Below are 23129 nucleotides of genomic sequence, written 5' to 3'. Positions count from 1 at the left end.
CAGGCTGGGAGTTTTTAAAAGCCTCAGGAATCTTTTGCAGGTGTTTAGAGTTAATTAGTTGATTCAGATGATTAGGTTAAGAGCTCGTTTAGAGTACCTTTTCATGATATGCTAATTTTTTGAGATAGGAATTTTGGGTTTTCATGAGCTGTATGCCAAAATCATCAGTATTAAAACAACAAAAGACCTGAAATATTTCAGTTGGTGTGCAATGAATCTAAAATATATGAAAGTTCAATTATTATCATTACATTATGGAAAATAATCAACTTTATCACAATATGCTAATTATATGAGAAGGACCTGTATATAGTTAGCACGATGTCAGCCCTAAACTGCTGCATCATGCCTAAATTCTGGGGTTGGGGTGATTTGTGCCAAAGGGCCTATGTGAGTTATAAGTAAGTAAAATATATTTATAAAAGCACATTTATGACAGTTTGCACTGTCCAAAGTGCTGTACATAGTGCATTCAGTAGATAAACAATGAAGGTAAAATAAGAAATAAAGCCCATACATCCACAAATATAAACAAAGATAGTAGTGCAGAGGTACGATAGTTAATGGGGAGTAAAATCCAGGGTGTACATGTGGTTTTGAGCCTTGACTTAAAGGAAGAAATGGAGGGGGAATCACATTTGTCAGGTGGCAGTCACGGAGCAACTAGTGCGAAGCACATTTCTGAGAGTTGTGCCAGTGGCATGGCTGTATACGCTGGACACCAAAAAGAAAGTGATTGTCTACAGTAGCTCAGAAGAAAATGACATCTCCATTCCACTTAACGACACTACTGATGAGAGTTCAGATGGCCAGAAATGGTGACTTTGTCATTGTGAGCTTTGCAGGCAAAACCACCTAGATCTGCTAGGCCTTGTTTAAGAAAATTGACCTTCAATCTTTGTAAAATATTTACTTTATTTACTTTAAATAAACCTTAAAGAGGACCTATGATGCTTTTTGACTTTTATGACCTATAAACATTGTTATGATGATTCATAGTCATGCTTAACCATACTAAATTATCAAATAATGACCTACATGCATTTCGACGTATTCCCTGCTGACCGTCTGGGGTGTCTGTGCAGAGCACTAAACACTATTCTAGCCAGTCGAGAAGTCACGTCTTCAAAGCGGTCTACCCTTTGTAACTTTGTGACGTCGCATGTAACTTTGTGAAGTCACCACGCGGATGTTTCCATGTATGGTAATGCTGTCACTTCCCTGTTCGCGTCTGCCTCGCGCCCTTATAGGTCCATGCTCGCGCTTCCCGCCACTGAAAGTGTTCCGGAAGGAAGGTAACCAATCACAACGGAGTGGGGTTTGCAGGAGGGGGGAGGGTAGCGGAGATGGCCGATGCACAGGCGGAGGGAGCGGAGATTGCCGAAGCACACACACTCAAGTGTTGACAGGACGTGCTGGATCGCCAAAATAAGAGAAAGAGCTTCCCGAAAATCTACATAGTTTTTTGTGATGTGATTCGTGTCAGGTTGCTCTATAGCAGTGTAAAACAAGAAATTAAGACCAGAAAAGTAGTATAATAGGTCCTCTTTAAATAAGTAATTGTCTTATGGATTTGTCTTGCATTACAGTTTATGAGATGTATATCAATGGCACAATTTACCCCATGGTATTCTCTCTTGTGGCACAACTTACACCACACCGGGGCAAGTTGTGCCACAAGACAACTTTTTATCCGAAAGCTATATTTCTTTAACAGTTTATTCCAGATCCAAAGTTTTTATTGCCAGGGATGCACAACATCCTGAAATATATGTACATATTTGAGTTGGAGACATAACTGTCAAGGCCTCACTTTAAAATCACTTTGAGTAAAAAGTTGCACAACTTAGGCCACTCTCCCCTATATTGTTGTAGGAATGGAAAGATAAATAACAAAGTGGATATATACATTGAACATTTGTTTTTTTTATTCATGGCAAATCCAAATTATGGTGTGAATACTTCATCACATATTTGAATGACATTAAATCCAAACATTTCTGGCCAGGTTTTGCATTCCTGAAAACTACTTGATTGCAGTCTGTGTGGGTGTGTGTGTGTGGTAAATCAGCCAACGTTCTGGGAGACAGTTAATTTATGCCAGAAAGCCGAGGTTATGTTGTCACTAATTAATCACACATACCTCTAATAGTGCTCTAGAGTGGCCTGCCAGCATTCTAGGCCTGAGTCCCATAGAGCTGTTAAGCGGAAGTGGCGGAATTACGGGGCATGGGACCTATCGGCTGAAAAAAAATGAATGGGAGTCTATGGAAAGTAATCTACTATTTTCTGGTCCCAGTCATTAAATGCCCTGGATTACATATATGTTTTGTATGGGTCTAAATGATAATTTTTCATGTGAAGAGTTTGACGGTATGTTGTATGATTATTCGTCTGACGGCTTTTGAAAAAATTTAACGAGAAAAACTACACGTCTTGTCGCCTCTGTGACGTCACCTCAATACACATTCCCTCCACTTCTCGACTGACAGTGCTAATGCTGCGTCTTCTGCATGGATGTTTTACTGTATAAATTGTCAGTAAAGTGCATTATTGACACAGCCATGTTTCGGAGCTAAGCGGGTGCGAGTGGAGGAGACGTACATCATAAGCGTCAAGAGCAGCGAAGAGCTGTAGTCCACAAAATCGCTCTGCACAAAACCTGACCGTATCCAGCTTCTACTCGCTAAATTGTTCCATTCTTTGCACGAGAAAATACCATCTAAATCCATACAAAACATATGTGTAATCGAAGGCATTTCATGACTGGGACCAGAAAATAATACATTTCTTTCCATTGTCTACCGTTGTAATTTTTCGAGCCGAGAGGTCCCATGTCCCGGAAGCAGGGTTGCCGCGGATCTTGAAAAGCATTAAAAGTCATTAAATTTAAGTTTCAATATTCAAGGCCTTAAATGTCTTGAAAAGTCTGGAATTATTGGGTGGGCGGCATTAAATTTAATCGGGGGCAGAATTAATGAGCTTGCCTTATTTGTTTCTTTCTAGTTTTCTAGTTTAATTGTTAGATTTCTATGTTTTTATTTTATCGGTGTTTTATATACTTCAAAGATATTCGGCAAGTCCGACACCTACGCTAGAGGCAGTACGGCCGTGTGAGGCTGGGTACCGCATTCAAAACGTAGAAGAAGAATGTGTGTTCCCTGCTTTCGAATTTGAAGTCGGCCGCGGTAGAGCAAAAAAGGAGAGAACGACGCGGCGAAATGCATGCCAAGCTATTATAAATTCAGTGAGAGGTGGAGGGAGGACGACAAATACCGTGGCTGGCTTTCACCCCGCGACCGCGACCACACGCTGCTTGTAGGTGCGCAACCACCCGCCCGCTGATGATATAGGTAGGCTACTGACGCAACTCACACAACACGTTGATTGTGTTTAGTAAACATTTTATTTATCTATATTTATAAATAGCTGCTCATCAGACGTTCATTCAACTCATTCAGGTCACTTTGACTTGGCGTGAGCTCATGGAGTGAGACGCGGGTCTCTATCTCACTGCTTTCTGTCACTTTCTTTCTCTCCACACTGCACTCTCTTTCTGACAGCTAGATAAAAACTATTGCCGATCCTCCCATCAATCGCAGATAGTAGCCTACGTTTCCTTTGCCAATCGGTACAACCCTTTTACCCGCGCTTTATTAACCTGAATGCCTGCAACAATACTGTATGAAGAAAAAATTACTTTGCGCAAATTACCGCAGGTCTCGTGAGCATAGATGTAAATCTACATACAGGTGGCTAGGCCAGCATACGATTTTGAAATTGCAAAAACCTCCCTTGACCTGTGGAACCAATTTTTAAATAGTTTCTCATAAGTTCTGAAAAAGAAAGTTAATGGACTAAGTTTGTTATTTATTGAATACGGAATTAAAATATGAACATTCGGATTATTCTTCCCCAAAAAATATCCCATTTTTAATTTAGCCTAATTAAAATATTGTATGCTGCACCTAACACATATTTTCTAAATTGATTAAACTCTTCTTGTTACTCGATTAATCAGAAAATGTAAACCAATTGATACAGTTCTATAATTGGTTGAAAAGGTGGTAATGATGGGTTTTCAGGTTGCCTTTACAGTGATCTCTTAAGGTGAGAACGCGCCCGATCTGGCGCTAGGTCATTTTGTGTCAAAAAGTGGTTCAACGCTTCGCAGCTAGTCTCCCCCCATATATTTATTCCCCTAATCAACCATGGCTGCGATCAGAACCGACCCGACACAACAGCGATCATGTCCGCACAAAAACAACAACAACACGGCCAACAATTGTGCCAAAAGACAAATAAACAGCAACTGAACGGAACAAATAGCCTTAAAACAGATTCACGCCACTCGGAAATGAACACAAACAGCAAGGCAGCACCATACCAAACACATTTACAGCAGCATTGTGTGCAGGGCAGTAGAAAATAAAGGCAACTAGCCTACATTACCCTACCTGGCTGTGACGGGACCGTGGCTGGCGTAGATATAAACACCGGTGCTTCGCTGTACTCGTTGTGAAAGTTCCCCGGACTAAGCCGTTATGTTTGGCTTCATTAGCCTATATGGAGGTGGTGGCCGCACACAACCGGGTGAGTTAACTAATGCTATCCGACCGGCGCTAACTTGGTTTATCGGCTAATGCACAGCCGCACATATTCACTGAATTAACCAGGAAGCCCATTCTCCTGGTTCACTTTCCCCACTTTCCCCACGTCTTGTAACCCCGAGCTGCTTCATACAGCACCAGGCAGCCAGCCGTAAATACATTCCCTCCTCGGTGTTTGCCTGTGTTGTCCTCCGCCTCCGGTCCTCGTGTCTGTGACATCGGGTCAAGCTCACCGCTGATTGGCCAACGCGGCTAAACGTCACGCAACGGAGTGTTGAAAGTTCAATTTTTTCATCTTTTTTCATGGCACGTTGACGCTTTGCTGGCGCGTTGACGCTTTGGTAACGCTTCCAAAGCGCCCAAAGCGCCGCTTTGCCGTGGCCAACGGATCCTCGCGCCTAAACCAATGGTTCCCTATGCAAAAATAGGATTTTTCAACGCCGCCACCACACCCAACGCGCCCGGTGTGTTCTCACCTTTATACTATGTATTTGATGGTAAATGCAGGAGGACATTGTCTTCATTCAGACTGCTGAACATTTATTTTTTTCTGTAATTAGACAGCAGTTGTTAGCTAAAGTGCATTGAATATTTGTTAGTCAGATTTAATGCAACCCTTTACGGAGTATACTGTAGTTTAGTTTGTCGATTTCTGTTACCGCGGTATTGGTATTATTTTTTCATTTTAGAGGTCTTAAAAAGGTATTAAATGTCTTTAAATTTGAACTTTAAAAATGTGCAGATACCATGCCCGGAAGTAAGGGACTTCCGCTTAACAGCTCTATTGGAAATGTGCAGCACATTATGAAGCGCATAACACATAAACTGATCTTACACTGCATTCATTGGCTTCCGGGAAGAGTGGAGTGCACTGTGCTCTCTATCAGGGTTTCACAACTTTTATGTAAATCCTAGTTTAAATGTTTTGAAACCACCTTAAACTACTGGAGAATTAGTTTACACCTCTAAACACAAATATGCAGAGGAAAGCTGCAAAACGCCCAACCAAAAAGCCAGAAACCTTAAAGTCAAAGTCAAAACGTGTGAATGTCGATAGTAAGCCTGCTATTGGTGTATGAATGTGTGTGTGAATGGTAACGTGGGAATGGGAACAGGTCTCCCTTGAAAAAGAGTCTCCGGTCTCAATGGGATTTACCTGTATAAATAAAGGGTTAAAAAAAATAAAAAATAAAGGTTAAAAAAAATAAAAATAAACAACTATACGCTACAAGACGTGAGCTTCACAGCTAGCCCGGAGAGCAAGGAAGGCTGCTGTAAGTGTGCGCCTTTTTTTAAAGAGGGTCGAAAATAAATCGATGTTGCACATAGGGCTGTCGCGATAACCGCACAAATGAAATACTGCAATATTTTCAAGCCAATCGCAGAGCATGGGCGGTCACCGCAACAACCGCACGTGACGTCCATGAACCTGTTTATAAAAGGTGACGCACCCCCGTTTTTCAAAACTCATATTTAGAAAAAAGATTTGAAGACCAGATCTTGTTTTTAAAAGGAAATTAATTTTATTTATTAAAATCATATACGAACATTTAATAAAACACTTTCCTTCATTGCAAATGAACAGTAGTACAAATAGACCGAACTCTGAAGTGTTTACTACAGACTTTATTCCTCTGCTCCGCTGTGATCGCTCTCGCTGTCATCTCTCTATGCTCTGGTTCGGTCATCCTCGCTGCTGTCCTCGGCATCTGAGACGCAACATTTATTTAATGCTCATAGTTAATCACATAGCCTAGTGCTGAAACGAAAGCTATCAACGCCGTGGTTTAAGGCTGAAATGATAACCGGGGCACGTTACAGTTGTCGTTTGGAAGGCTTCCGCGATATCCGTTGGTTTCAGTTTACAGCCGATAAAGTTACAATCACAACGACCGCATGGACAGCTTTTAAATAAAGCCTCTTATTCTTATTATCATTAGGGCTTTGATGCAAATTATGAAATCTAAACATTACGGCGGCTGTGGTGTGCGTAAAAGGAAAAGCGCAGTTGGCAATCTGATCTCTCCTTACTGCCACAGTAAAAGTCGATCGCACAGCCGATTCCTGCCTCTGACACGTTGACTCGCAACATAATGATTTGAGGCTTTGCATTGGCTTTTGCGATGTCCCGTGCCTCGTTTTCTCTCCACACAAAGCGTTCTCTCTCCCATTGCACACACACATGCCCCGGCCGCTTCTGAGAGCACAGACAGTGTTGGTTCCAACCGATAAAAAAATAAAATAAACACAACTGAAGCTATGTAAAGCGCTTTGAGTGCGAGAAATGCGCTGTATATATTAAATACAGCCTATTATTATTATTATTAAGCTGAATGAACCCCGTCTTATATTCGGACCAATACGGTACAAACAAGTTGGCTTAATAAATGTAGACCTATAATTAGGCCTAAAAAGGGGGTGGAGCAATTATATTGCATACCGCACTAGCCACCCTGACTCACTGCATGGGGTATTCCTTCATCGCGACAGCCCTAGTTGCACAGCTTATTGACATAAGACTATTTATAAAGCTTAATTCTCTTCCGGATAGGTAAATAGTGTATTAATATTCTTTGTTGCGTTGACTGAACTTCCCCATTTAAGAAGAGAGACGTAGTGAGCCGCAGCAGACAGATTGCAAGTCTGGGTTAGAGTTAGATGATCCCAGCTTATATTCTGTTTGGTCTCTAGAGTGTATTGCTGCAGCTCAATGCGCTGACTGCCAGCCCCGCATCGGCCGGGCTCAAACTGATGAGAGGTTGGAAATCCATAAAGGAAATGTCACGTGACTGTTTTTCAGGTTATGCAAATTAGGGGGGGGGGGAATGATGTCTGACCCCTATGGTCCAAGAGGCTTTATTGTAGAGCACCATGAGCTGTACATGTGTAAGAAATGTCAAGTCAATCAGAGTTAGGGGGAAAGGGGCGTGGCCTGTCAAACATTGCATTTCTTTATTGTGGTTTTTGCATTTTTGGCGCCCCCTATGGGTTAATCTCAAAAAGACTCGGGGTATGCTACCACACTTGTTCTGCACATGTCCAGTAAGTTTTATGATGACAACGAGCGCACAGAACAGCTTGGCGAGCGGGAAAGCTTCTATCGCGTGGAGCATTTCTCACTGGGCTGTGAGTTACGAGCGTAAGGCTGGCCCTCTCTAGGCGTGCGCAAGTGTTCAATAAGGAGCGACACAAATCGCTCCTTATGTCAAACTTTTTTCGAACGGCACTGGATTTATTTTCGAAAATTACACACAATCTAGCAGCATTGTCATGGATGTATTTTGAGCACATGCAGGCTGATGAAAAAGCAGCGGCAGCCTTCACGCATTGTGTAGTAGGCTAACATCATCGCTACTTTAGAACTGATCTACCGGTCACAATATAGTGTCACTCGTAAGTGCGTTTACATGCAGACTCATAATCGGGTAAATAAACAAATAAGACTTTAACAAGACTTGTAAAATGCATGTAAACACCTTTATCCGATCTACTTCGCACAAAAATCAGCACAATAACGGGCAAGCGAAGACGGATAAGAACACCTTTATTATTATTATTATTATTATTAATAATAATAATAATAATAAATTGTATTTATATAGCACTTTACTGCGGAGGATTTCACTAGGAAGTGGAAGGAGACAACGTAATAAATAGTAGTCTTGTTGCCGGAAAAGGAACACGACGTGGGTCTATAACCACTTGTTGAAAGGGCTATAGCGCCACCTAGCATAGCGGAGTCAGCCATGCTCCGGCCATTTATCGAATATTATTGTTTTTCTTTTAAGATAAGTTTTTGGCATTTTTATGCTTTATTGATAGAGACAGAGTTGAAATGGGGCAGAGAGGGGAGTGGCATGCAGAGAACGACCGCGGGCTGGAATCGAACCCGGGTCTGCTGCTGGCCGAGGCCCATGGGGGAGACGCCCTACCAACTAAGCTAAGGGCGCCCCCATTTATCGAATATTTGAAAGGCCATGTATACTCAGACAAGTGACGCGGTCCGTTTGAGTGGCAAAATCGGTATATGGCTAAATCCTATCTAGTTGTCCCATGGAAACGCACTGACTGACTGATGGCAAAGCCATTCCGCGGTTCATGTGCCGCTGGCCGTCCGAAAAAATCATCGATGCTTGGCATGACAATTTAGGCATGGCGACTGCCATGGCTGTAATACACTGGGGGAAACCCTGCTTATTTAGGCATCCACATAGCTCCTGTTATGGAAATGACAGTACAGGTAAACTATGATCCTACTCTTGAAGGAATATATAAATCATTAGAAATATGGTCCTATTTTCCTTTTTATAGGGCGAATAAATATACTTCAAATGAATGTCCTCCTGTTGTACCTGTTTCAAAATACACCCCTTCCCCTGCCGTTATCCTACTTTACTAAATTAAGGAAAGAATGTTGTAATTTTATTTGGAACAAAAGGCGACAGGTTATGTCTAAATTGTATATATTTGCCATATGACAGGGGGGACTTACCGTACTTTTCGGACTATAAGCCGCGACTTTTTCCCCATTTTTCGACCCTGTTATTACACAGCACAGTATATGTTCTGTAGCTACTAGGGATGGGCGTTAGTAATCGAGTACTCCTCGTTTCAAATGAACTCGATTGGTGGATGAGGAAAATCGTTTTTTTTTTTGTCTGTAGCCTTTAGGCCGGCCGGCGGGCGGGCCGCGGCCGCCCCTATTTTAAAATGTTGTGTACAAAACGGATAAAATAAAGTTTAACAAATTAAATATTTTGATGCAAGTGCAATAAACTGAGCGTTGTCAAACATCAACTGCAAATAACTGCCACCTCCGTGCCACCGCAGCGCAGCCTGTGTTCTCCACAGCACCGCGGAGCTGAACACGCTCTCCTTTCTTCCCTAGAACATTTTCAGGAATATAACTGTCCAATTATTTCAAAGCAGATGATAAAGTTACGTTTATAAAAAGGGGAGATGACACCTGTTACTCTCAGTTAGTAATGAGTAGACTCCAGGTGAGCATGCAAGGTGCGCTCCGCTTGGAAAGAAAAGAAGAAGCAAGGCTTACTTCAGACACATTCGCTCCGAGCCATCAACAGTTAAGAAGCCTTCAATAGGGAATAATATTCAAAAACCGGCCGGTGTAACGTTCCGTTAATGAGGAATTAGTAGCGGTAATTATTCACGGACACGGAGTAAGCATTACGCGGTTGGATATACAACTATCTGCTTTGGTGAGTTATTTATATGTATTTAAATTGTAGGACAATCATTTTATATCATCTGCTGCCCTTCTTATTTTAAATGGTGACTTAGGCAATTTGACTTGTGACTGTTTGACATAAGCATTGAGCGCTTTATTGCGGTCAACCGTTGTTCTGTAGACGGATGCTTTGCGTTCTAAATATAGAAAAAAGTTCAACGAGGAATCGATTGATCCTCGAGGAATGCAAGCGATCACATGAGTAGCGATCACACGAGTAGCGATCACACGAGTAGCGAAAACACTCGTGCCCATCCCTAGTAGCTACTATTGCACTAAATGGTAACACTTACGTACGTTATGCAAATATGCAACTTGTTTGTTGAAATTTTTATAAATGGGAGCTTCCTCAAGCAGCCATCTCTTTCCCGACAATCCCCTCTGTGCACGAACTCTTACATATGGTAATTAAACATTATAACACCTGCGGCTTATAGTCCAGTGCGGCTTATAGTGCGGAAAATACGGTAAACTCTCGAATTTCCAATGGTACTACTGGGCAGCACAATTACATACTGTAGTGTACTACTTCTCCCAAGAGCCAACGCCAGCATGGGTAAACATTGAATCAGGTTCACTTACACAAACAGCGAACACAAGACCAAGGGCTTATCTGAAAAGTCCAATCTCCTAACCTATAAGCCTCCTTTCCTATGCCTTAAAGCCACTACGAGTAAGTCGGCACGTTGGCGACACCTTTGAACAAAAGCGGTAGTATTATTACGACGCCAGCTGTCGTGAAGCTGTTTTCTAGCTCGTGCAGGGCGTTCAGATTCAAATAATCAGGAAGCAATATGGTGCGTGTCCGTGTGTTGAAAGCAAAGTGTGAGGGCACCGGACTCTTTTCGGCTCCGTGAGTCTATGGGTGACACAGCATCAACTAATGCCAGTAAGTGCTAAACACACCTGATTGCAATGAGTTGATGCATTGTCACCTCTCACGGAGCTGAACGAGTCCGTGTCCCCACACAAAGCGAATGAACGAGAGATGGCAGTTAGTTAGAATGGATCACGATGAGGTAATGTGTTTATGTATAAATAATGACTATTTCAGATGAATAATGGTCATCTGATGATGCTGGTGAGGCAAAGTAAACTTTGTTTTAGTAGGCTACCGCTCATTCATTCAGGAGTAAACACTGCAGTCTACGTTCGCTGCGTGAAATTGTGTATACGTTGCTTGGCAACGCCCTCCCGCCCGACTATCACTCTCCCTTTGAGCTTTTCTTCATTGCATTTTCTTTTTTTTCTTTTATGGTTCAGCCCCGTTATCAGTCATTATGACGACAAACAACTGTCTCAAACAAGGCTCCCGCTCCCCTTCCCTCACCTGGAGGGATAGGCTTCTCAAATCGCGTAACTGCGCCACACTGAAATCTGTGACCAATACGGATATGTGACCATAGAGCATGCACGCGTGAACCGAAAATCGGACTGGGTGTACGACCAGATCAAATGCAGTAATAAAAACTATATAAAAACGTCTTTCTTTGCACTGATGGTCTCGTTTGCTGTTAAAGGTAATTTATGATTATGAGAGGAAACATGAGGCTGTTTAAAAGATATTTAAAAGTTACTCGTTGCCGCTTTAACCCCTAAACGTCATCGGGGTTAAGGAGAGATGAAAGGTGCTTCCTATCGAACATAGGAAAGGACAGCGCTGTTTCAAATGAATTCGACTCCACTTTTCCTAACCGACGTCATTGCGCGAGGGCGAGTATTGCTGACGTGAGTCTAGCGTGAAACTACACTATTCTCCGAAAATGGACTACAACAAGCGCTCGTTTGATCCATGCGTTCTTTTCATATTGATTTTAATCAGGTTGTCGCCAACAGAGTGAGAATCACTCCCATATATCCCAATTGACATGTGGAATACAAATAGGCTACACTTAGGCTATGTTGATGTTGAAATGAACTGCCCCCAGTAACTTCATTAAATGTGAAGTTGGTATTTTATTTTCTTATGGTGTAAATTATGTGCAACGAAAATAACTATTATGATGTTGGTCTTTTATGAGTTCTTTATTATCTTAATGGGGGAGGGGGGGGGGGTATTTTGTTTTAGCCGAGTTAAATCTTTCTCTCTTCTCTTCTCCTCTCTTCTGTTTTACCTCTCGTTTGTATTCGTGTAGAGTCGGTAAACTCCGGCGGTGGCCTGTTGCTTTAAATCTTGCCGCCGTAAAGGATTATGGGATACCACTATCTCCTTTCCTTTAGCATAGGTTGGTCAGGAGTAACCTATGCTAAAGGAGGGTTAAAGGATGAATCGAGGCTCCTTTCCTATGCCTTTCCTAAGCATTTTGGGAATTCGGATCACCTATCCGCCGAGTACTTCCGGTTCATCTCGATAGGAAAGGAAATTTCCTATGCAAAAAAAAGTTTTCGGATAGGCCCCAAGACTTTTACAATACAATTGGTTTATGCGCCCTCACACAAATCCGGCAAGATAACACCGGTTCAATAGTTTTGTCCCAGATAGTAGTTTTAAATGTGAACAGCGTGGGCACACTTTTTCACTGTACGTGTAACTGTTGGGAGATAGCAAGTTTCTGGCAAGATATCTCACAAATAATAAACAAAATGTTACATATAAAGTTACCTCTTGATCCTAAAGTGTTTATTTTTGGGTTATACCCAGCCACCTTAGCCATATCAAGAAATAAACAAACTCTTATTACTCTGCGTCTGCTCCAACCCAAAACGCTCAGTTGCCTTATCTTGGAAGAGTCCTCAGAGGCCACAGGTGGGCAACTGGCTTGGAGAAATTACTATCTGTTACGCTATGGAATAGATAACTCTTCTTTTCTTCTTTGAAAAATAAATTATTTTACAGACTTTGGGGCCCATTTACTCACATGTTAGAAAATGTTAATGTAATGGCAGGGACGTTGGAACTACTTTCTTAGGGGGGAGTGCTGTAAATTGGCCGAGGTGCAGCGCTATCAGACAAAGCAGTAGGCTACTGGTAAAATTAGAAATCTATAACCATGATAAAATAGCCTAATTATATTTAAAATAATTTGATTAGAATTAAGCTATTAAAACAAACTATAAAAGCAAATAACATTTAAGAATTTTCCAAAGTATCCTTATAGCCTTTTTTTTTTTTATCCTGAATTTGAAGGATGTAGGTTTTGATTAAACATTGGGTTGTGACAATTTGTAAGTGGGGGTTTGGGGGTACCCCCCCCCCATAATTTTTTGAGGATTAAATGCTTAATTTCCTATTTGTTCCTTTTCTGCATAGATTTGTATTCTTGAGCCCCGCAGTGATCGGTGAATGATAACCGGGGCAGTGCACGTCACGAGAGGAAGGCTTCCGCAATCTCCGTTAGTTTCCGTTTACAGCGCATGGACAGCGTTTTAATGAAGCCTCTCATTCTTATTATCATAAGGGCGTTGAAGCAAATGATGAAATTAAACATTACGGCGGCCCTGGTGGTCCGTAAAAGGACAGCACAGTTGGCAATCTCTCCTCAGCAGTGCAAGCCACAGTAAAAGTCCATTGCACAGCCGATTCCTGCCTCTGATACGTTGACTCGCAACATAATGACTCGAGGCTTTGCATTGGCTTTGGCGATTTCCCGTGCCTATTTTTTCTCTCCACACAAAGTGTTATCTCTCCCATTGCACACACGCATGCCCCGGCCGCTTCTGAGAGCACAGCCAGTGTTGGTTCCACCCGAAAAAATTAAATAAACACAACTTGGACACAGGCCCTGAAGCTGAATGACCGCTCTGGTAACGGGCAGTCCATTACTGGACGCAGAACGACCCGACTTTTTTACGACCTTATGAAGTGTTAATATGTTCGCCTTTACTTGATGCATGCGCGCTCACCGGCCGGCGGGGACACACTTCTTATCAGCGGTTACTTGGCACGATACCGGCACACACCTTGGAGGAGCAGGTGCGCAGGTGAACGTTGCATCCTGTCAGCGCGTCTTTCTCTCTCTTTCTCTTCAAGAGTTCTGTTTAACTACCGTATTGGTCCGAATATAACACAACCCTGATTATAAGACGACCCCCAGTTTTTCAAAACTGATATTTTGAAAAAATATTTGAAAACCAGATCTTGTTTTTGTAAAGACATCAATTTTATTTATTAAAATAATATAAAAATAAATGCATTGAATAAAATACTTTTCTTCATTGCAAATAAACAGTAGGCTAGTGCAAATAGGCCGAACTCTGATGTGTTCACCACACGCACATTCCTCTGCCCCGCTATGATTGCTGTCATCTTTCCTATTCTCTGGTTCGGTTGTGGCATAAACACAACTTGGAAATAAATTAAATTCGGACCAATACGCTAGTAGAATATCACACATTGGTTGGTTGGTTCTATGTCTGCCCTCTACAGGATACGTCACATATAATTACTGTGACCTTTTAAGATAATTTTGCTCCTGAGTTTGAAACTTTCCTCAGAGGTTTTGGTCCATATTGACATGATAGCCTCACACAGTTGTTGCAGATCTGGCAGCTGCACATCCACGATGCAAATCTCTGGTTCCACCACATCCCAAAGGGGCTCTATTGGGTTGAGATCTGGTGACTGTGCAGGCCATTGGAGTTAGGGGTGTGAAAAAAAATCGATTTTCCGATTAATATCGATTCTCTCTCGAACGATTCTGAATCGATTCAGAAAAGTTAATCGATTTTTTTTTTGATTTTTTTTTTTTTGTAAATACTAATACTTCCTGCGCCATTGCGCATGCACACCACACATGTGCGAGTTGTTTCCAAAGTGGCTTCAAAAGGGCTGAGAGCAGCAAACCCATGACCTGCACAGGCTTTATCTCTGTTTTTACTCTGAGTAGCAAACTCAGATGTGCATATAAATATATTTTTAAAATTCACACATGGGTATGTACATACTTTTTTTTTTTGCATTGAGATGCATTGAAAATCGATTTTGAATCGAATCGTTGACCTCTGAATCGAATCGTGAGGTGCCAAGAGATTCCCACCCCTAATTGGAGTACAGTGAACTCATTGGCATGTTCAAGAAAGCAGTTTGAGATGATTTGAGCTTTGTGACATGGTGCATTATCCTGCTGGAAGTAGCCATAAGAAGATGGGTACACTGTGGTGTGGCGTTTAAAAGATGCTCAATTGTTACTAAGGGGCCCTAAGTGTGCAAAGAAAATATCCCCCACACCATTTCACCACCCCCACCAGCCTGAACTGTTGATACAAGGCAGGATGGATCCATGCTTTCATGTTGTTTACGCCAAATTCTGACCCTACCATCTGAATGTCGCCACTGAAATCGAGACTCATCAGACCACGCAAGATTTTTCCAATCTTCTATTGTCCAAATTTGGCGAGCCTGTGCGAATTGTAGCCTTAGTTTCCTGTTTTTAGCTGACAGGAGTGGCACCCGGTGGGGTCTTCTGCTGCTGTGCCCATCTGCTTCAAGGTTGGACTTGTTGTGCGTTCAGAGATGGTATTCTGCATACCTTGGTTTGTAACAAGTAGTTATTTTATTGATTGTTGCCTTTCTAGGATCTCTGCCCATTCTCCTCTGACATCAACAAGGCATTTTCGTTCGCACTACTGCCACTCACAGGATATTTTTTCTTTTGGACCATTCTCTGTAAACCCTAGAGATGGTAGTGTGTGAAAATCTCAGATCAGCAGTTTCTGAAGTTCTCAGACCAGCCCGTCTGGCACCAAGAACCATGCCACATTCTATTGCCTCTTTTCCACCGAGCAGAGCGGGTCGGAGCGGGACAGCTCGCTTTTAACAATGTGTGGTGTTTCCACCGCCGACCCTATACCCTTATGGTAGGGCGGGGTTTAGTCTGGACGGCGATAGCCGGCGCCAGAATGTGGGTCAAACTATCGGGCTGTGGAACAACTGCGGTCAAGCCAGCCGCTTCTCGTTTTTGCTTGGTCAGACCGGCCGCTTCTATATTTATTCCCTGTGTTGTGAGAGTATTACGCCTGTACCTCTCAAAAATAAGGGGCGTTTCACTCCTTATTTTAGGACTCCTAACTTTTTAAGATAAGTGTAATTCACAAAGCATTTTAGCGCTAAAATTTGCTCCTAAATCTATGAAAAGCACCATTTGATGGTGTTTTGGAGAGATTTAATGCTAGTGAGCTTTATAAAAGGTACCTTTTTAATAGCTGTAAGGGTTTAATGATCTTAGTAAAGCTATATTTAGAAAGTATAGTCACATTTATATTTATATAAAAAATTATTTATTAAAGCTAGGGTTGATAATTTTTTCATTGTAATATTTGGCTGTCATAACTGTCATAATAGCCATTCAGCTATATGTAGGTAAAGTGGTCTGAAAATATTTTGTCATCACTTTGCTCCCCCCTGCCTCTGTGTGCTGCCCCCAAAAATTGCCACCGCTCATGTTAATTTTGACCAATGAGAGCAAGGTCAGATTCTCCGTTCTTATTGCTGTGGGACCTTGGCAACGACGTTGATGCGTCAGTTGCGTGAGCGTTCATGACCCTAGTAGTCTGACACGACTGTTTGGCACTAGCCTACTACGGCGGACAGCGAGTAGCAATGTCTTCACAAACAAACCCTCAATTTACCATTCCCCGGATACCAATAACACCGCTAAAACGGCAAAAAAACGGGGAAAGACGAATTTTGAAAAGTTAACTGCTAAAAGGGAGACGGAGAGAGCTCGAAATAAAACCAGGGTAAAGTCGGAGTGTTTCCACACCGGCCATCTCTTCTTGCCCTATCACGTCAAGACCTCGTCCCCTTCCTCTGTCCCTAGGCTGCCTGCCGCTAGCAGCAGGACGTCCGCTGGCCCTATATATCCCTCGTCCTGTGCTCAGTGTTGCCAACTCATAGCGATTTTGTTGCTATATTTAGCGACTTTTCAGCCCCCTGGCGACTTTTTTTTCAGCCAACAGCGACAAATCTAGCTTTTTTTCTGGTGTTATTGGTGACTTTTTTTCGCCAAAGCAAGTATCACCTCTTCTCAACGAGCAGCGGGAGCCTCCCGGCCCCTCCCCCGTCACAGAGCACTGACAGACGGCCCGGTCCTCGCGCAGCAGCCCCTCCCAGCTGCGGTCAGAGCACGAGACACACACCTCTCCGCTCTGTTACAGTTACAATTAGTTTGCTATGTTGCCTGGCTGTTACAGCTACTTTTCTTAGGCCTACCAGCACACTTACAATGATTTTAAGCTAACATACATGGTATGTCTGTGATTAAAATGTATGCTCAATATGTACGTATGTAGTTATTATTACTAATGTTTAATCACCTCGGAATCGGACATGGTGTTTGTCTCCTGTCAATGTAACTGAATTCACATGAACGCGCGTAGCTGTCGTTCGGAGGGAGGAACTACAACAGGTAGAGCGTTGGGAAAACAGCCGTTGGAATCCCAACGGCTGTTTTATCGCAAACTCTCAACCCCAGCTTTAAGTTCCTTTTCCTGCAGTTGCTTTGGGTTTACGATGCACTGAAAGTTACTGTTGGTGTCCCATTTGGGTTTAATTTCCTACTAGAGGCCTATATGTGGCGCTTCCATCTCCTCCGTTCCACAGGTCTGCTACTGTATAGTTGCGCGTCTCGCCTTTTTTCTTCTGCATGCACTTTACGATTTCACCGGCTGTTGTTTCTAAATTGTGAATTTCCTGGTTTGTCGCTGTCTGATATTGCTGAGAGAAATACAGTGAGAGTGCATGGCGTGCAGCTGTTCAATGAGGATATTTTTTCCGATTCAAATCATTGTAAAATGTAAATTGAATAGACCTATGTGGCGCTATTTTAGGTTAATTGTGAACAAATGTGTGGGAAACCCTGCAGTATCTTGGTTTCATGTTAAATCAGTATCACTTGTCATTAATTGTATATAAAAACACTATGGATATCTCCCACAGTGTTTCTATCATAAATTCACTCTTAGCTCTCATTCCCTCTCAGCCAATCACTGTGGGCATAGAAGGTATGAACATGACATCATCCATAGCAACAGGGTCAACACCGCCCTCTAGTCCCTCCCATTCCTTAATAAAAGTTGGTCTTATCAGCTTTGTGAATAGGTTTTAAGAAATTACTCCTTACTAAGAACTTTTAGTGCTCCTTAGGAGTACTCTTAGTGCTAAGATAAAATGTTTTGTGAATACGGCCCCGGGTCTACATGCCTAAATGCATTGAGTTGCTGTGATGTGATTGGCTGATTAGTTATGTGTAAACAAGAAATGAAACCGGTGTACCTAATAAAGTGGCCAGTTAGTGTATGCCTTGTCTTATAAACATGTTTTTAAAAAAGGAATAATAAAATTATCCTACTCAGTTTAGCAGTCGTATATCAAGTCAGACTTAAATGCCCTGGCAACACAAATGCACTTAGTCCTCCTATGTTATTTGGAGAGTAATCTGAATGCTAGTATTCATCTTAAGAGTTAGGCATATTTGTCAATACATAGTAAAAATATTGTCATTTCAGTTTGAGTTACAGAAATTCTGTTTTTAGAAGGAGGGATTATGCTTTACACATGAAACATTATGAACCCGAACCAATCACTGCAGTTCTCTGCCCAAACATGACTGAGTGACTGTTGCCACGTAGACCGTTTGATACATGAGCCTGGGAGCCAAACCCACACAGTCCTGGCAAACGTTGTAGACAACAAAAAGAAGAAGCTTATTTTTACACTAAGTTTCACTTCTAACCTCAGATGAGTGTTTCAGCCAGTTGTTTTTGGTTCTGTAATATGTATAACCTCAGAATGACTAATATAAAATGTCTTCTTTCTTTCTCCATCTTCCGGTGCAGAGTTTAGGAAGAGTGATCGCAGCCTGCTGGTGAGTCCAGACGGCTCGTCCAGAGTGCCCTTTGACCCAAAGCAGAAGCCCAAGGTTGGGGTGTTAAAGTCTCCGGCCAAAGCACACACTGCTAATGTCAAGAAGAAGAAAAATATGAAGAGCCGCACCAATATTCCAAAGAACAGTCCTAAAGTACGGCCCTCGGCAGCAGACTTCTTCTAACATCCCTCTGTAAAGACAGATAGAAGTTCATCTGTTATAGACTGATTTAAAACAAATCCTGTTTTGGTGAAAAATATAAAACAGTATTTTTATGTTTATCCTATTTCAGTATTGCTTTTTGTGTCTTTAAATTACTTGACTTTTTAATAAAGTCAGTTTTCCAATTTTGTCACATTTTTAGTTTGTTTTTGAGTTGTATTTCAGATACTTCAGAGTCTATTTGATATAGAGAAATCGAATTTTGAGTATAAATGTTCTAATAATTTAAGGATTAAAAAAAATTAGGGCGACATGCCGTTTTTTTCTGCTGGCATGCCACTTATCTAAAATGCTATGTGCCATTTAGCTCATTGATAAGTTAGACTTGCTCAAGTGGCTAGGCTAACTACAGTCACAGGAGCAAGTCCTGGGGCCTCTACGAATAGTCAAATCTCCTAACCTTTAAGCCTCCTTTACTATACCTTAACCCTAAAAGTCATCGGGTCAAAGACGGATGAAAAGGTGCTTCCTTTTCGAACATAGGAAAAGTGGAGTCGAACTTCTTTTAAACAGTGCTGTCTTTTCATATCTGACGTCATTGCATGGCGGCGAGTATTGCTGACGTGAGTAGTGTGAAACTACACTATTTTCTGAAAATGGACTACAAGCGCTCGTTCGCAAACATTTTCTAGATATCGATCAAATATACTTATTAGACCTTGTACTAATAAAGTTTTCTCTTTTCAAAGTGCCACCGCAAACGTTTAATACACATTTTATTTTCAGTTTTAGCCGTTAGCCCGAGGAGGTGTGGGGACTACAACTTCTAGCTTACAATGCTACAGAACGAGAATACTTCTACATCCGGAACGTCATGCTTTAGGGGCGTGTTAGGCACCCATGATGCGGAAGAAAATTCTGATTCTGTATGTTGCGCTGCGCCAATGAGCAGCTTTCATAGGAATGAATGGGCGCCATGTTTCAATCTGGTGTCCATTTCTTTATAGGTCCATGGGAGCTATGCTAAAGGAGGGTTTAAAGATGCATCGAGGCACCTTTTACTAAGCATTTTTAGAATTCGAACCAGCTTTCGTAAAGGCCCCAGCTGTTTTTAAAAAACATCTGTTGTACACCAACGACTGATGAAAAACTTGTACTGCCCTTGGCGGGCCATGGCTTTCATAGATGCTATGCAGTGAGTATAGCCGAAGTAATATGGTGTGTTTATGCGGTTAGGCAGTCAGCCCACTGTTCTTCACTTTATTTCCATCCTTGCCAAATGCATCCGAACGTTACATTGAAGTCAATGGTTTAGACTGATATATACGGTAGCAGAGGAGCATGCAGAGTTACGGAGAGGAGCCTCACAACCAGACACGGACAGTCTGATAACCCTTGGAGGGCCCTTGTTTTGGGTAAAGGGGTGCAATGTTCAGGTTCAAATGCACTCTTTGTTTTGTTACTATTATAGGGGTATTTGTGTTTAGTCATCACCACTGTGTAGCCCAAATGCTTTTGATATATGGTTGTGATATATGCAGCTATGTCTTCTCAAATAAGGTCCATGCGTCTCTCCACAATGGACTGGGAACCCAATTAAGAAAAAAAAAAAGGTAATGAATTCTCTTACAGTTTTTTTTCGATTGCTAACCCACAGTGGGCACAACTGTAGCTCAATGTGCAAAACTCTAACTACAGTCTGCACTACCAACGTCACTGGAGCTGAACAGTTCACTTCACCTGCAAAATAGGTTCAGTGCAGCAAACACTATGAACCAGCCTCATTGAGATAACACACTGTCACTCAGAATATGCTCAGAGTACAAACGCTAGCATCAAACCCCAATACATAAATTACAAACTTTTAATCTTTACAGTTTGAATAATTTGAGTTATTTCACACAAATTACGTAATATTTTCTAGGAAAACAAAAAGAAATTAAAATCAGAAGTTTGCTTCAATAGATACACATTTTGTATATTTTATTGAAAACATTTCCAAATGTAGTATATCTGTAAATATTCTATAATTGTAATACAGAAATCTATCCTGTAATGTCATTTTCTGTAAGGATGTTCCAGCAAACAAACTGTCCAAGCTGTTTGTTTGATGGAAAATTCGTATTACAGATGCAACTTTTTTGCAGATTGGGTTGCACTCTCAACCCTGCCTCTCTCAATGAGAGACCATGATTCACAACAGGGTCTATCAGTGTAGCCCTTACTGTATTTCATCAGACAACACAGCTCTGTCTTCCTCCCAGGGCTGTACGCTTATTTTTTTAGGTGGTATTACTGGTGCTAGCAAGCAAAAAAATTCAGTAGCACAAAAATAAATTTGGTAGCACACAAAGTATGATCGAAAACTTGCATAACCTTAACCCTTGCATTTCACTGTAATTACCTTTGAGCCTGTCATCTTGGTCTCCTTTGAGATTCTCAATTAATATTATATCCTAGTGTGTGCAGTAATAATTGTAGAAGAATGAATAGGGGTGCACTGATTGCAATTTAGACAAAAGAATCTAACCTGCCAATTGCAATTTTTTGCTGATTCAGAATTATTTTTCCCCATAAAAATATAAAAATAATCTATATCTATATATGTTTTGTATATACATATAATTATTATATTAATTTTTTTTTTTTAAATGTCCTATGTTAATTAAAACCAAACTTTAAAACATTAAACATAGACTATTAAATAAATAAGTATACATATTGGTACAATTTAGAATAAATTAAATAGGTTGTTGTGAATGTGTTGGGAGTTGTTCTTCAGTGGCTTATTTCAAACTTTGTTTTTAGACTACTGTTGACTTTTCTCTGCAGCTGTATGAGTTGCCTTTCAAGCTAGAGCACTGCAGGGCTGTGAAGCGCTAACTTCCTGTTCTTGCCGGCTTCAAAATAAGTCAACTCACGTTTGGCTAGTAACAGGCTTTTAACGTGAAGGCGCACAGGAAATGTTCTGTTTGCACACGCTAATTTAACTGCGGTAATCTCCTTCCGGTTATTACCGTTGGTGAAGTTGTTATACGGTAGAATCGCTGCACGAGCACAGATCCCGAGGACATATATCTTTCACCAGCCAAAGTGGAGGGTGGACTCAATAACTTACTTGCCTAAGACTACATTCACCCCCATTTGGAGTGTTAATGTAGAGCCCTCTAAGCAATGTTGTGCATCTCTACTCTGTGTTTCAAAGACAGCCTCTCCTTATTATCAACTAGCACTAGTGCGAATGGACTTGTATTCATCATCGCACGTGATCAATTTCAGTAGCAAATGCGATCAAAACTGTCGCACTGTACAGCCCTGAACTTCCTCCACACATCCACACTCTCACTGCCACTCTTCTCCCTCCAACAACCTGTCTTCATTGGTCCATTTACAAAAAATATATATTGTTGAGCTTTCCCTTTATACTGTATATGTTCACTAACAAGTCTAAAACAAGACACCTTAGTGTTTCAGTTGAAATTGCAATCCGCAGTGTTTGAAATGCACTAGGCATTCATTCTGTTTTGAATGTGTGGTTTACAGTTGTGGCAGTAGTGTGTTAGCGTTTGAAAAAAAGTGCTGGAAATCCAATGTTGTGCAGGTTGTGGTTAAGCCATGAGATAGGTGTGTAGAGTTTTGAAAATTGTGTTTAATCAATGAAAAACGAGCTAGAGTTTGATCCGAATGAACCGCTGCTCTGCATACTGTTGTTAGAGTTTTGCACATGTCGCTCCAGTTGTGCCCACTGTGGTTTAGCAATCGAAAAAAACTGTAAGAGCAAAACGTTTGATGTGGTATTTCTCCAAGGAACACATGTCATTGGAGGAGTCTAAAAAACTTCTTGGAGGTTGGGTTGCACATGTATTTTACAGTGTAGGCTCCAGTAACAGCAAGGGTGTCATCACTCTAATAAGTAAACATTTACAATTTAAATGTCTTAAAGAGATTAAAGATACCTTGGGTAGGATTATTATTGTGCTGGCTGAAATACAGTCCCAGAAGCTGATTTTGGCTAATATATACGCACCTAATTTGGATGATCCCAACTTTTTTATAGACCTTAAAAGTAAATTGCAAGCTGCGGGGAACCATACCACTGTTCTTGGTGGCGTTTTTAATCTGTTAATGGATCCCGTGCTTGACCACAGTGGGGCAGCATTGCGTAAAGTACCAAGGGCCTCTCTGATACTGCAACAGGGTTGCAAGGCTTTGGGATTAGTATACATTTGTAGGATCATGAACCCCTCTGGCAGGGATTACATTTTTTTTTTTTTCCAGTACACAAAATTTACAGTAGGCTAGATT

The 23129-nt window shown here is 41.5% G+C and overlaps 1 protein-coding gene across 2 annotated transcripts in view; it reads left to right on the top strand.

Annotated features, from left to right (window-relative positions):
* The window catches only part of rrp1 (ribosomal RNA processing 1), a 106263-nt gene extending 87249 nt beyond the window's left edge, over positions 1 to 19014 (top strand). The window contains exon 16 of one of the 2 annotated variants that reach the window (XM_080037806.1): positions 18634 to 19014. In XM_080037806.1, coding sequence (XP_079893932.1) covers positions 18634 to 18845 — 212 coding nt within the window. In that variant the 3' untranslated portion in view covers positions 18846 to 19014. The remainder of the gene's footprint in view (positions 1 to 18633) is intronic. The other variant, XM_080037807.1, reaches the window with a different exon arrangement.
* The last annotated feature ends 4115 nt before the right edge of the window (positions 19015 to 23129 follow it).

Source organism: Ammodytes marinus (assembly GCF_949987685.1).
Source record: "Ammodytes marinus genome assembly, chromosome: 12".
NCBI classification, from domain to species: Eukaryota; Metazoa; Chordata; class Actinopteri; order Uranoscopiformes; family Ammodytidae; genus Ammodytes; species Ammodytes marinus.
Note: the sequence above shows the minus strand (reverse complement) of the source record. Positions and strands in the feature narration are given on the sequence as shown.